The following is a 14,064-nucleotide window of genomic DNA, read 5'->3' on the forward strand; positions in this document are numbered from 1 at the left end:
GAACCTGTAATGGCATTCCTTATTGACAAGCACAGTGAAAGGCTTAAACAGTGTCAATCTTTATGCATTTATCTGCCTCTGTGAGACTATGATGTGAGCTTACCTGACCAGTGTAGTGTTTCCTCCAGGCTGGCTGTCCTCCTCCACCTCCTGCTGTCGGTGCACCTGCCTGACCCGAGTGAACACAGACGGGCTGCTGGAACGTCAACAATGGAACAACAAGCCTTTCAAGTTTTATCCTCACGCGCCGTAGCTCAAAGAAAACGATTTCTTTAACATAGTAAGCAAACCAACATGCTTGATATCCAGTCACTGCACTGCACACTACCTGCATACGGTAGTGTGCACTACCTGCATACGGTAGTGTGCACTACCTGCATACGGTAGTGTGCACTACCTGCACGCTCCTCACCGGTCACAAAAGGTTGAAACACTGTGTGTGTGTGTGTGTGTGTGTGTGTCTCTTCCTGCCACACAATATATGCTTACAACTGTATAACCACATTTCCTGGTTATCTAAAGGTCATCTCCCCACACCCGTATACGGCTTAACTCTAATGGTTCACCATATGCAAGCATAGGCGAGCCCCTAAATGACCGGGGGTGGACATCCCTCAGAAGATAAGGAAACAGAATGTCACGTGGAATGTGCCTGCAGTTAAACAGCTAATTACCTCCCACAGCATCACAGATGTGTCGGGGAGGAGCAGAAGAATATCCAACCATGCAGTTTAAGGCACGGTTTCCAAATTTAAGTACAACAATGGCAACATTTAACAATTTGAATCCAACATAAAGTTTTGGTGCATACTTTTAACAAAGTACTAAGTTAAAAATGTTATTTAGAGTTCAATCGATACGACGTGAGCACCTCAAAACCTCAAACTACACTGGGAGATGACACAGAGACAGCATGCACAAGTGGATTAGACTGAAATGAGAAGAAGACGACAAATGAAAGAATTTAATTAACGTGCTGAGAGAGCGCCAGCTTACCTGGTTACAGCCTGGGAAATGGTCGTAACCTTGGTGACAGATCCATCCTCTTCTGGTGGCGTCGGCTCTGGGGAAAGAAATGCATCGCTGAGCGTGCGGCAGCGAGACACTTTTTCACAAACAGCGTGGAAGGAGTTCTTACTCTGCAGGCTGAAACGCTCCGAGCTGCCCTCCTCAACGGGCGTCACCAGCTTCATCCTCAAGCTCAGCTTCCCGTCACCTTTGTCAGCTGCGTCACCGCCACTTCCACCCAAAACGATATCGCTGCTGGCCATCACCATGTCTGCAGAGACATCACCCACTGCATCAGACTTTTCAGAAAAAGAGCTGATCTCTGGAGGAGGGAAAAAAATAATATTACTAGGACCGTGTTATGTTCTTTGGCTTTTGGTGAACCGGTGTGGTGCCACTCACCAATGGGAGTGCTGTGTCTCAGCGTCTGCTTCAGCTGGTTGATCAGCGGTGGCGTGGCGCCGACAACGGGTCCAATCAAGTCTCCTTCTTTAGGAAGGGTGAAGTGGAATGAAATGTCTGTAGCAGAAACACACGAGTAGAATCAGGTTAAAGACAAAGATAAAGTAATTCAACCTTTATAAGAGGCCTTTCAGTTCTTTCTAACAGACACTACTGGGTTTTGGGTTTTTACTCTTTGAACACGACTCTCTGCTTACTCTGCAGAAAACACATCTTCAGAACGCTCACCTCCCGAGCTGTCGCTCAAGCTCTTTTCTTTGAGGGCCTCTGGTTCACAGCCCGCCCTCTCCGTCTGGGACAGCCTATCGGGAGCTGAGTGCGCCTCTTTCTCCTGAGTCTGGGATTCATGGCCATTGGTAGAGACTGACACTTGGCCTGTGATTGGTTGAGAACTGTGAGTCTTTGATTGTGACGCCACCTCTTTCTCACTGTCTGTTACACAGAGGATGCTGTCCTCTGCCTTGTCCTCAATCTCCTCGTCCATGGGTTCAGGAGACAACAGCTGGCTCTGGGAGAGAACCAGACCCATTCCCGAGGTACCCTCGGCGTTCTCCACCTCCATCGCCACCTCCTGATCCTCCTCTTCACCTCGTTCGTGCATTGAGTTTTTGTCTGTCTGGCTGTTGCACCCCACCTCAGGCTGCGGCGACGACGATTCCACAAAGGGACTTTTTACAGTTCCTCCTGACACATCTGCATCCACAGCAGATGTTTGAGAAATCATAGACTGTGAAGGCAGGCTGCAGGGCGTAGCGTCTGAGGGAGTCTCCTGCACACAGCTTTTACCTGTCAGATCAGCAGAATCAAACTTTGGCTGCGAGCAAGACACCATGTCAGCACAGCCAGCATCTTTGCTGTCAGCCTTCACATCGTTTACATTCACATTTTGTACATTCAGAGAAACTGCTGATTTCTGGGCCAGATCGGTCGCTTCAGTCTCAGCACATTCAACGTGGCGCTTCGGTGATTCAGCAGAGGACAACACTTTGGAGCCGGCGGCGGCTTGTGACTCCGACGGGACGGCTTTACTCTCCTCTCTCTGATCGTGACACGAAATCACAGAGTCGCTGGTGTCGACGGCAAGCGGCTCCTCCAGTTCCTCTATCTGAGTGGCTTGGCTGTCCTCCTCAGAGGTGAGCTGATGACAGCTGCAGCTCTCTGTGTTCACAGAGAGCTGCAAAGGCAAGGTGAAGGGAGCCGACTCAAGATGCTGAGACTCTGTCTCACAAGGCAACGACGCTGACTTTTCATGCGTTTGTGCATCCTGGCTCTGCGTCGGAACAAATACGTCCTAGAAACACAGAAAATCATCAGAGCTGCAGCTAAACGACACGTTTATTCACACACTGCATTAAGTCTATTTAACTATTCATTTTCTACGCATGCACCAACGCATTCACCAAAGTTTCAAAGTTAGTCTGCATTACTGTGCAAAACTTTTGAGTCACCCTTTATTTTTTTATATTTTACCAGGAAAACTGGGAAGACATTTATCGACACGCGTGCAAACGTAGCACATATGAGGGAAGAAGAACTTGTTGCTTTATATTACCAACACAGCCTCAGCTCTCTTAGGCATTCCTGCTTTTTCTAAGCAGTCTTCAGCACTACTTCTCCAGGGTTTGTTCTGCTTTCTGTCAAAGTGATCCCACACTGTGGTGAACTGTGGACTGGCAGTGTGCCTGGCTACACTGAAAAACCTGAAGCCACTGTCAGTCAGATGCTTTCCATGTTCATAATTCCACCTGGTTTGGCAAAATCCCTGAAACGCAGCCTCAAACCACGTCAGAGCCTCCACCCTGTTCTACAGGTGGCTGTAGGGTCACTGCACACCCTCGCTACACATTTACATTCATTTGAACCAGAAATTGTGCATTCGTCACTTTCCTGATTTTCAGCCCAGCCTTTGTGTAACTTGGCTTATCTCAGCCTTCCACTGAGACCGTTCCTGACGAGGCTTCACTGATCAGCCGGTGGATCTAATACAGAGTCACACGTGTCTCTTAGGTCCTGCGTCAGGCATCTTAAAACATGACTTTCAGATGTTCATCTGCTGCCGATAGTCTCAGACCTGCTGTCTCTTTTGTCCAGTTTCCTCAGATTATTTTTGGTGCACATCACGCTGGGACATGAAACTTGAAACAGACTGTTATCATTGGTATTCTTCATAGGCTCAACAAAAGAAAATGATGGGAACACATTATGTGTTTCTGTGACAGACTTCTAATAACCAAGTGGCAAAAGATACATTAGACAACACTGGCTCACCCGTTAAGTTAGGAGCCTTTTATGCTTGAATTAATCATAGGTTAATGTTATGAACTAAAATGAGTGAAGGGAAGGAAAAACAAAAACAAAACCAAAAAAAAAAACCAAACAAACAGCAAATGTCCAAAGAAACCTTTGGACCTTTAGAACGTCTGGAAAACTGTCCAAAGCTACAAGAAGCTGTCTGCTTGAAAGAACAAGATATACAAAACCCAGATGACTCAAGACTTTTGCACAGTTATAAACCAGAGATTCAGCCTTTAAACTGGACGTTGCAGGATGTGACAGAGGACATACTGCTCATCTGACACAGAAGCAAACTCTACCTGCTGCTCAAACTCTCTTTACGAGGGGCAGCCAATCAGACGAAAGCTGTTTACCACGTCTCCCTTCATTTCTGAGAGTGAAAGGAGGAGCGGCACAAAGACCCGGTGTTAACAACCAGCAGCAGTCCTACACTGAAAGTAACGGTTCTCCTCCTCAGAGGAACAACTACAGTCAACATGGTTTTCTTTATAAGGGCACAAACAAAGTTGGTGCTGAAATCAATGAACTCTTCAACCAGCTGGTCAGCTGACCTACAGCCGACCACAACATCATCTGCTGATCTTTGCATTTTTTATTGATTAGACAGGTCAAACGGTCTTTGTCACTGGGCCTAGCACTCTATCCTCTGACAATTTAATACATCACATATATAATCCATATTTTCTACTGGGAACATTTTAAATAGGCTGCTGAAAGTAAAGAGTGAAGGACATACATGAGAGAACTCGGGCTGGGACGGTACAGAGAGAGTTCGTTCTAAAGCAAAACCAGGGGAACTTTGGGATATGGGAGTAGATGCAGATGGTTGTGGCTTGGGGGCGGCCTCGGTTTCCATTGGCTCGTCCTTTTCTCCTGCTCCCCTGTCATCCGGAGGCAGTGACGTATCCATTTGTGAATCAGCACCTGACAACGCAAAGGGATGTTAGCTTTATCCACCAGCTGATTCCATGTCTGAACCCAAACTGAGATAATAAAGCAGATCTACCATTTTCATCCTCTAGTTCGGTTGGTGAGCTGGGAACTATTAAAGGGGTATGGCTAAAGTTGTCTGGGGTGGGGGCGACATAATCAACAGAGCTCCTAGAGGGGAGAGAAAAAAGGACATCAGCTCATTTTTCAGGGATTTATTGTGTGTGAATGATGCAAGAGCAGCACGCCGCTTACTGGGACAGACTCTCCTGCACCAGTGTTCCCTGTCCCGATAGATGCAGCAGCTGTAGGGTGTGGGCGGGTGTGGAGGTGGGGTGACCCTGCTGCTCCGGCTCAGACACTGTACTGTCCACTGCAGCACCTGAAAGTAAAGAAGCAGTTAGAGTAATTTCAGATCATTTTCTGTTTGTACGAGAGAAACAAACCAGGACTGTTACTCACAGTGAAGGAAGCACAAACTGGGCTGCACACCTCTACTTTCAACAACTTCTCATACAGCGAGTTATTTTTTCACAGTTATTCTGATTTAAACACATACACGGGTTTATATGGGCCTGTCTACTAAGCCTCACCCTGTGTTAGGAGCACACCAGCGTAGCTGTAAGGGCTTAGAGATCGCTGAAGACGACTAGAGCAAAGGAGGCTTTGCCATTCAGGGGCATGCTCACTGCGCCAACACGTTCCATGTGTTTGTGATTATTTGTGATTTAACAAAAAACAAACAACCACGTCAGGTGAAACCTTGTCCACGATGATTTCCCTGTAAACTCATTTTTACGCTACGTTCAACATCTGTTGGTTAGCTCGTCACCAACTTAACAGCAAAATGTAAGCAGGGCAAATCATTTAGGTAAATAACTGAGTTATTGTGTCTCTTCCTCACAGTGAGGAACTTTCAAACACTCGTCCCTCCAACAACCCCTGGGTTACTATGTGTGAGGCAGTCAAAGAGCATACAGTCATGTTTGGGTGTGGAAGGCGTGGAGTGAGATGAGAATGAACAAATAAGCAAAATACAACAGGAACTAAGACCCTTTTTTATAGTTAATGATTAAAAAATATTAAACTAAAAAAGACCTGCATTTTTAAATAATTTAAATTACAAGGCTGACACAGTACACCTCTGCCAAAATGTGTTTTTCAGTTATCCACAGCCCACCTGTTACAGAAATGAGACCTGAAAGGTTTGTCCAAATAGCGCTGACTGCCACAGACGGCAACCTTCCAAAAAAAACGCCACAATTCACACTTAAGGCCAACATTTCTGATGTGACAGTTTGTCAGTGTGGTCTTAGACAATATGAAGGTGATGGGCTTAAAAAGACAACATGTGTAATCCTTCGAGTGCTACATGAATGTACCTGTCTTGTCAGCATCGAACAGATCGTCCTGTGAGGACAGGATCTCACAGTCCTGCTGGTCCTGCTCAGCAGAGTCCTGCAGGTTCTGCGAGTGCAGCAGGACCTGGACACTCAGCTGCCTGCCTGACTGACCCAAAGACTCTGATGAGCTGCTGGAGCTCACCTCAGACCTGGAGAAGAAAAGAAATTTCAGTGCAAAGCCAAAACACGCACATCTAATGAATGCAGACTTTGAAAGGTCACATGGAGCTGCACCTCAACGCTTTGCTGTCCTGACTTTCTGAAGTCCTGGAACTGATGTTCTGCTCTGCTGGGAATGAAGAGAACATTGATTATTTTGTTTAACTTCATGGAGTCACTGGGAATGCTCTGATCGGAACAAGTAAAAACGTAATTATACCCAGCACCCCTCATTCTGCATCCAGAGATCAGGAACGCATTTCTGTTGCAACCATAGACTGTATATAAAGGATGGCAGCACACAAGGCAACATCAATCACCATGTTTGTGAATCCTGTGTCCAAGACTCAACATAAGCATTTTGATCTCTGCTGTGTTGCTTATTTGAAAGCAGAAGTAGGGCTGTTTGCTTCGACCAATAACCATCACAATGTGTTTGTTCAATAACTGCAATTTCCACTATTTATGATTATTTAAAATCAAAATCAAAAAAGGGGTGACCATGGTGATGAATGTAAGAGTCATCTGGACTTGATGCTGTTGACTGTAAAGCCCTTTTAGCAAGGGCAACCATCAGCTCCTGCTGGCCCAAAGTCTTCACCGTGGGATGCACGATGGTGTCAGGTGGGGTAAGGAGACGCACAGCAGGGGCCGAGGGAGCAATAAACAGCTGATCAACAGCAGAGTGACGTGTCACTGAAACCAGACCAGTTGGGCCACTAATGATCTTTCTACAGGTGCAATCAGTGAAATCTTTCACAACTTTTTCAACACAAGTCTTGTTGACTAACGACTGTGTGTCATCGTAGATACTGCTGAACTAAATCATGTGTGTATTTATGTTGAAGACGTGCAAATCGAATGGTTGTGCTTGATTTACCACAACACAAAAACAAGCATTTAGTAACAAAAAGTGAAAAAAGGACCCATTATCTTGTTTCCACTGGAAGCCAAAATCATGACATCAAAATTTAAACAAAGGCCCAGCGAGATCTAAAGTTGTAAGCTAGCACATAAGGTGGCCAGCTTTGTTAGCAAATCACCTGTCCATGTATGAATCACAGTGAAATAGATGCCTGCTAATGAGTGCTATGAAGTGCTAATAAAATAGTATTTCACTCCTCCTTGGAGACACAGCCATCATTATTTTGTCAGATCATTTCATTAAAAGTGCAAAAAACAGTAAACAAACAACAACAGCACAAACACGGTCATGAACCTTAGTTATGCTGGTCGCATTAGCAGCCCAGCAGACAGATGTTAGTTGCAGCTGTTTGAAAAGCACAGCAGCTCTGCCTCCATGTTTTGCCTGTCAGAGGCACGCCACGAATACGAGGTAAACCAGAGCGTCACCGCCCCGACGCAGAGCGACAAGCAGCTGAATGCAATCCTTTATTAATGTGGATAATGACAGTGTAATACAGACACGTGGATAAAAGTCCTTATACCCAATTTGTTGCATTTGTCTCCGTCTTCCTCCTGACTGTTCACAGCTTCCCCACACAGATCCTGAGTCTGAGAAAGCTCAAGAAAACCAAACTGAGAAGCTTCCCCTGAAACACAACACAACCCGTAGCAGTTACTTCCAAGCACGACATCAAACAGACCGGCAGATGCTTTTGGAACTTAATGTGTTGGAAAAATGCGTACCTTCAGACTGAATACAGTGTGTAGTAGAATCAGCACCGGAATCCATGTCAGCGTCCTCTGGTACACACCTGAAAAATAAAGTGAAACCTTTCATTGCCATCTGACCCTGACCACAATCAAACTGCAAAAGTGGACAAATCAAACACACTTTTTGTTGTTTGGAGGAGCGCAGATATTTAAAACTTGACTGTCCTCCTGGAACACTGAACTGGGGTTGGCTGCAGCAAGACCGTCTAAGAAAGAAGCAAAAGCGCTGTTTTATCTTCATTCAGGACAAGAAACACTTAACTATCTCCCACTACACTGGAAAACACTTACCAGGCTCAGCCTGGCTGTTGCTCTCTGATTGGCTGCCGGTCTGAGAGCACCTGCTTCCTATTGGTGAAGATATTAATTCCTAGAAGAGAGAAGGTTGTAATGTAAATGACAGAAGTTGTCTTTTTTATACATTTTCAACTTTCAACATGCAACATTTGTTTTGGGTTTAAACTAATTCAAAGCTGCACAACAACTACTAACCAACAGTGGTTTACTGTTACAGATGCCTGAGTGTTGTATCTCACATGAACTGTGCTTCAGTGTTTCCCTGGAGGTTTAGTGCTTTAGAGCGTGGAGGAGAGATCGCCTGCCAGCAGGTCTGAACAAAAAGCCAGCACAGGCCTCTGTGTGACGAGTTTACTCTTTACATCTGAGCTGCAGAGTCCTCTCGACAGCTCAGATGTGAGTGTGAGTCAGTTTGCTTGTAACAGATTACCAGCCTCTGCCAGTATGTCCAAAGTGTAGCCTGCATTTTACCCAGTTTTTCAAAGTGAGCCTGACTGATTAATGGGCGGATGGATAGCTGAGGAAATGAACTGGACCGTCTGTGGTCGAGTTGAGTGCAACGTCCGTGAAAAAGCCACTCGTCTTACCATTTTACTCAAGTATAAATCTGTGCTTATTGTTCTTTATCTGCTCAAGTAATCAGTAACTGCATTACAGAGAGGAGAGCTACTGAATGAGATCTTCTCCTTACCAGTACCGGGCTGCGAGCGGTGGGCTGTAGACTGGACAGGCGACGGGCCAGCAGAGCTCGGTAGCTGCTCTCGGGGTCGTCTTCTAAAGCGACACTGTCCGGCTGGGAGTCCTCCACTATCAAACACGGGTTGTCTGGCTGAGGCAGGCTGGAGTCCAGTTCACTTCCACCGGGATCCATGGGGTCAGGCCGAGGGCAGGAGACGGGCTGCTGTTAGCTAGCCGAGCCGTTGTGAAACAACAGAGGTGTCGCCATGTGAGTCCCTACAACCGGCTATCTGAGGTAGTCGCTGCTAGCTAAATAAAAGGCTAGCAACTAACGCTCCGCCCAAAAACAAAAGGGTGCCGCTTCCAACGCAACAGCAAGTATGCCCGAGAGGACCTTAACCATGCCCCCAGTGACACAGGGTACATTTACCTGTAAGCCAGCAAGGCCATTACGTTTTGGTTCGCGTGTGTATTTAGCAGCTTCTTTACATTTTCTTTGGAAGGACGAACATGGACACGCCCATATTTCGCTTCCTCGCGGTAAAATTGCTAGAAGTAATTTCATTGGTTCAGCTGCGATAACGACGTCACACGACTGGTTCGACGGTAGCAGGGTGGCTATAATGGATAGCATGTGTGGTACACATTCATTGTATCATTGTATTGATGTTAATATAGCTATAATTACAGTTTCTATGTGTACCGTATGTATTGGATTTTAAGGACTCTACGTAACACGGTGGAGTTTCACAGCCTGTGGTGATAAATCGTATCAAAGACAGAAATATGGGACACCAGGTCCCGCACTGGGATCTCGGAGACCTTCATGGGTCCTTGTGGGGTTTTCAGGAAGAGATGGGTTCACTTTTTTTACTGTAATTCCCCTCAAGAGTTTGTGTGCACAGATTATATGTTACCTGACATCCTGGATACAGTATAGTCTGTGTTTTCTGTATTTTGGCAAACAAGGATTTTCAGAAAAGGGGAACCCTGAAACCAAACCTGGGGGCATGGTTCAATAGACTACACGTGCATCTCGGGCACTGCAGGCCTGGGCAGTAATCGTAAAAGAAACGAGGCCCTGTGATCACATGATGATTCTGGGTGATTAAAACTGCAATGAAGCCCGGGTTTATAAAACACGCTTTGTAATGAGCTTTTAATCTTGTGCTGCGTGCTTGCAGGTTTGAAGATTAATATTAAGTGACTTTGTCATATGACAGCTCCAGTTTCCATGGAGACACCACATTACCAGTAACACCGCAGTCTATGCTAATGTAGATCACGGTTTGGCAGAGGAAGTACAAAGGACCAATAATGCGCTGTAAGAGGCTCCCATGAAGGTGGGGTGCACGGCGACCTTTAAAACCAAACTAAATGATATCCACACCATGTTCAAGAGTCAAGAAGACCCTCCACTGCAGTCATCACAACCATGAAAGGCCAACAGTTAGACATTAGAAGGGTGCTTTGGATATCAGATGATCCTGTGAGTGATTTTATACCGATAGTGATGACAGCACGAGACTAACGAAGCAGGATGAGGTCACTTTAAGCCACTGCGTGCTCCAAGTTCATTCATTTTTACTCCAGCAGGCTGGAATAGTCTCTGCAGACTGGTTTTTGTTCTTATCTTTGTACAGCCTGTTCGCGTTTGATCTCACCCTCTACTCGCTGTGATCTATTCTGCTTAGCTTAAGCCGTGTGTGTGTGTGATGCCAGACAGAAGAGATGGGCCCTGGTCCTCTGATACAGGGAAACAGCAGCAGCATGGATTCTGACCGGCATTTCAATATGGAGACATGTGGCTGGCAACAATGCAATAATGAAGCCCAGATTGTGCCAGATAGCTCGCGGTGCTTCTATTCGCGGTAACAAAAGATGAGGAGGTGTGATCTTCACCCCTAGCTGGATGGATGCTGCTGGGCATCAGCTTCCTGCAGCCAACCTTACGACTGACACCGCAAAGTTCAGCGTCACGTCGTCATTTCTGCAGGTCGGCCTGACACCCACATTAAGAAATGCGCAGGCACTGCCCAAAATGTCTAATATGAGCCACCTCTGCTGGAGCCCGACAGACACACGCACAGACACGCCGTGGACGCATATAACGCTTCGCCCTGACAGCCCCATCACTATCTGCGCCCGCTTCTTTACCGCAGTGCTAAGAGAAACAAAAAAGAGCTTTACCTTTCGAGATCAATATGTCTGCTCCTGGGCTTCCCAGTTTCTCTCACCGTCCCGTTGCTTGCAATAATAACGCGTCCAGCATCGCTCAGTTCCTCCTTACCTCTGTTTTGCTGAGAGTCGGGGTGTGGGATATACACGCATGGCACGTAAAGATGCAAGGGCATTTTTTAATGTGGATTTCGCTTGAGTCAAACGCGGCACCGATTAGACTAATTTAGAAAGATAAAAGTATTTTTTACCCTCATAAACCAAAAATAAGCCCAGAATTTAATGTCTCTCAAATTTATGCTCGACTTCTTTCTAAAGTCATTTGTTCTCTCGGTGTTGTACTGAACATGTGACAGATACGTTTTTTTTTTATGTTTCTCTGTGTATTCATACTGTACAGCCACGAACTTTGGAAGTGTGGCAACAAACAGACCCAAAGAATAACAATAATAATGCAGATGAGTTTTTGTGTGTAGACTGCAGTCACAGGTCGTGACGACAAACATCTGATTTATTAAAGTAAACAGACACGGTGTGTGTGTGTGTGTGTGTGTGTGTGTGGGTGTGTGTGTGTCTCTGTGTGAGGGGTGTGTCTGTGTGTGTGTGTCTGTCTGTGTGGGTGTGTCTGTGTGTGTGTGCTGAACATATTAAATGGAAAACATAAATAATCCCTGAGGAGCGATGCTCCTAAGTCTGGGAATATGTTGGAAGTGACACAGAAAGAAAATCACTGCCTTATATTCATGTATGTTGAACAGATGAAGTTTGGTTTAGACGGGAATCTACTTCCTAACCAGAAACTCCTCTTATCCGTACACGGCAGCCTTCCACATTACTCACTGATGCAAGTGTCTGTTTGAGAGATGGAAAAGTCTAAAGTAGGGTACAACAATCATCCGTTCATCATATGATTCTCAGCTTTCCTCGCTTAATATGATTCCCAAACAGATTTAGTCTCTCCTGCCCTCCTGTGTGTTTCCGGACTGTGACGAGTGTAATCAGTTTCACAAGCCTGTGCATCCTGTTGTCTGTGAATGTAACTTTCTCACATGTGTTCCCTTTTTCATAAAGTGACTGGTCAAAGTTTGGAAGTCGACAGCTCCTCACAGCTCAGATACATCTCCTGCGGTTTTCTGCACATTCAACAGTGTGTGACATGTTTCTGTGATTTGGGGGGTTAGGAATGAGGAACATCTGAGGTACATCACTGAGACAGGAAGCACAGGCTACATTACTGTTAAGATTAGTTAGCAAACTCACAACAACACTGCTTAAAAATGTCTTGTTACTTTCTTGATTTCAAAAACTGATGTTGGACCTTTTGTCTGCAATAAAGCAGAAGTGAGGAGGAGCGGCAGTGCAGCTGAGACATCTCCTTCATCCTGAAGTCTAAGCTGTGTTTTAGTCAGTCCTACAAGTCCTCATACAGGCTGAGAGACGCTGTCTCTGTGCATGTGTAGGACATTTAGTGCTCTTCATGTCTTCATTATACTTTGGACAAAAATTTTCACATGTTCACTACTATTTTTATTTTTTTTTGTATTTATCATTTTCTTCCTTCACTTACTTTTGCAGCTTACCGTAAATGGTTTCGTTATGTTAAACAACTGTGGTCCAGATTTGAGCATGAGGTGGGTGTGGCTGTCATGTTGCGTGCTCCTGTGTTTGCCCACGCTGACTGGTTCTCAGTCAAACACAATGATGTGGATGAAGCTGTAGTCGAATGCTGAGTGGTTGGAGCAGACTAGACAGTGTTCACTGGAAATAAGAGAAGGGATGCTCTCTATGAAAAGCTCTCGGTTTCTCTTCATTCTCTTCAGCTCCTGACTTCGCTCTTCTCGGTGGCTGGCTGATGACCAACAAAAGCACAAGCAAGAGCAGACCACAGAGCGGTTGTATCACATATTTTTGACACTGCCACCATCTGTTAACAGATGCTCTCTGCAGGTAGACAGGCAGCCTGCAGCTGCCCACACACTAACATCACTGAGCCATTCATTTCCCCTTCACAGAGTAGAAAAGCACTCTGAATCAGAGGACTAACTAATGAAACTCAGAGATTAACTTTTACAAACACTAACCTCATTCAAACAATAAATGTATTACAGAAAATAAACAAACACATAATTCAATTAAAATCAGTTAAATTGTGTTCCATGTTATTTATACAGCTCCGAATCACCACAACAGTCACCTCAAGGCATTTCTTGTATTGTAAGGTAAAGCCCCCTGCTGTTGGTGTTCAGGGGAGAGAGACTCAGAGATTAATGAGAACTAATGATTAAATGCAGAGTGGTGTAAAAACACATAGCGTCATCATCATGGGAAGCCCCCAGCAGCCTGGGCCTATTTCAGCATAACTAACACCTGATCCAGCCCTAACCTTGAAAGTAGAGATGTTTCTGTCTCCTGAATCCAGACTGGAAGCTTAAGGCTCTGCATCCCCTTCTACTTAACAGTGCTCCATTCATTAGTATTTTGTTTTTTCAGTGAAATAATTTTTGTTATTGGTCCGCAAACAGGAAGTGTACTGGGGGGCAAAAAACTGCTCTTGTAGCTCTTTTTTCTCCCAGCAGAGGCCAGCAGATACGCTGGAGTGTTTGACCTGGACTGCTGACTCACTCCTGGTAACACACATCTTCCCTAAGAGTAAATTACTCTGTGAGGAGACAAATTAAAGCCAACAATGAGCAATCACTGGAGCAGGAGAAGTAAGAGCCTCCAGTCACAGTCATGTGCTTCAATTTAAAAATAAAAAGCTTTATAAAGTATTAAGGGTCCAATAAAAACCACAATTATAAAAGCTTTTAAGAGACAAACAGATGAGAACATCTGTTACTCTGGATCTTCTGTCAGGAATGCAAAACTTACAAAGATGTGTATGTGTAGGAATAAAAGTCACAAGAGAAATCTGGCTGGTACTGACTGTTTGCATTGATTCAGTTTTGGTTTTATGGAGGAGGTGGTGGGGTGGGGG

At 45.3% G+C, this 14,064-nt stretch overlaps 1 protein-coding gene across 10 annotated transcripts in view; it reads right to left on the reverse strand.

Moving 5' to 3' along the window:
• Positions 1-11,402, reverse strand: part of tp53bp1 (tumor protein p53 binding protein, 1) — a 21,084-nt gene extending 9,682 nt beyond the window's left edge. For 2 of the 10 annotated variants that reach the window (XM_085277115.1, XM_085277091.1), the window contains exons 1-16: positions 11,100-11,400; positions 8,923-9,139; positions 8,226-8,304; positions 8,056-8,140; positions 7,908-7,975; positions 7,706-7,810; positions 6,333-6,387; positions 6,078-6,247; positions 4,951-5,077; positions 4,772-4,866; positions 4,502-4,689; positions 1,699-2,761; positions 1,411-1,527; positions 1,139-1,330; positions 997-1,063; positions 104-196 (exon numbers count right to left, since the gene is read on the reverse strand). In XM_085277115.1, coding sequence (XP_085133241.1) covers positions 104-196; positions 997-1,063; positions 1,139-1,330; positions 1,411-1,527; positions 1,699-2,761; positions 4,502-4,689; positions 4,772-4,866; positions 4,951-5,077; positions 6,078-6,247; positions 6,333-6,387; positions 7,706-7,810; positions 7,908-7,975; positions 8,056-8,140; positions 8,226-8,304; positions 8,923-9,102 — 2,684 coding nt within the window. In that variant the 5' untranslated portion in view covers positions 9,103-9,139; positions 11,100-11,400. Of the gene's footprint in view, positions 1-103; positions 197-996; positions 1,064-1,138; positions 1,331-1,410; positions 1,528-1,698; positions 2,762-4,501; positions 4,690-4,771; positions 4,867-4,950; positions 5,078-6,077; positions 6,248-6,332; positions 6,388-7,705; positions 7,811-7,907; positions 7,976-8,055; positions 8,141-8,225; positions 8,305-8,922; positions 10,317-11,099 lie in introns of those variants that run through there. The other 8 variants (XM_085277081.1, XM_085277070.1, XM_085277108.1 and 5 more) reach the window with 8 other exon arrangements.
• Positions 11,403-14,064: the final 2,662 nt, after the last annotated feature.

This window comes from Mchenga conophoros, linkage group LG1, assembly GCF_057382185.1.
Source record: "Mchenga conophoros isolate Kocher_MC1m ecotype Shallow Benthic linkage group LG1, M_conophoros_male_GT1.1, whole genome shotgun sequence".
In the NCBI taxonomy this organism is placed as follows: domain Eukaryota; kingdom Metazoa; phylum Chordata; class Actinopteri; order Cichliformes; family Cichlidae; genus Mchenga; species Mchenga conophoros.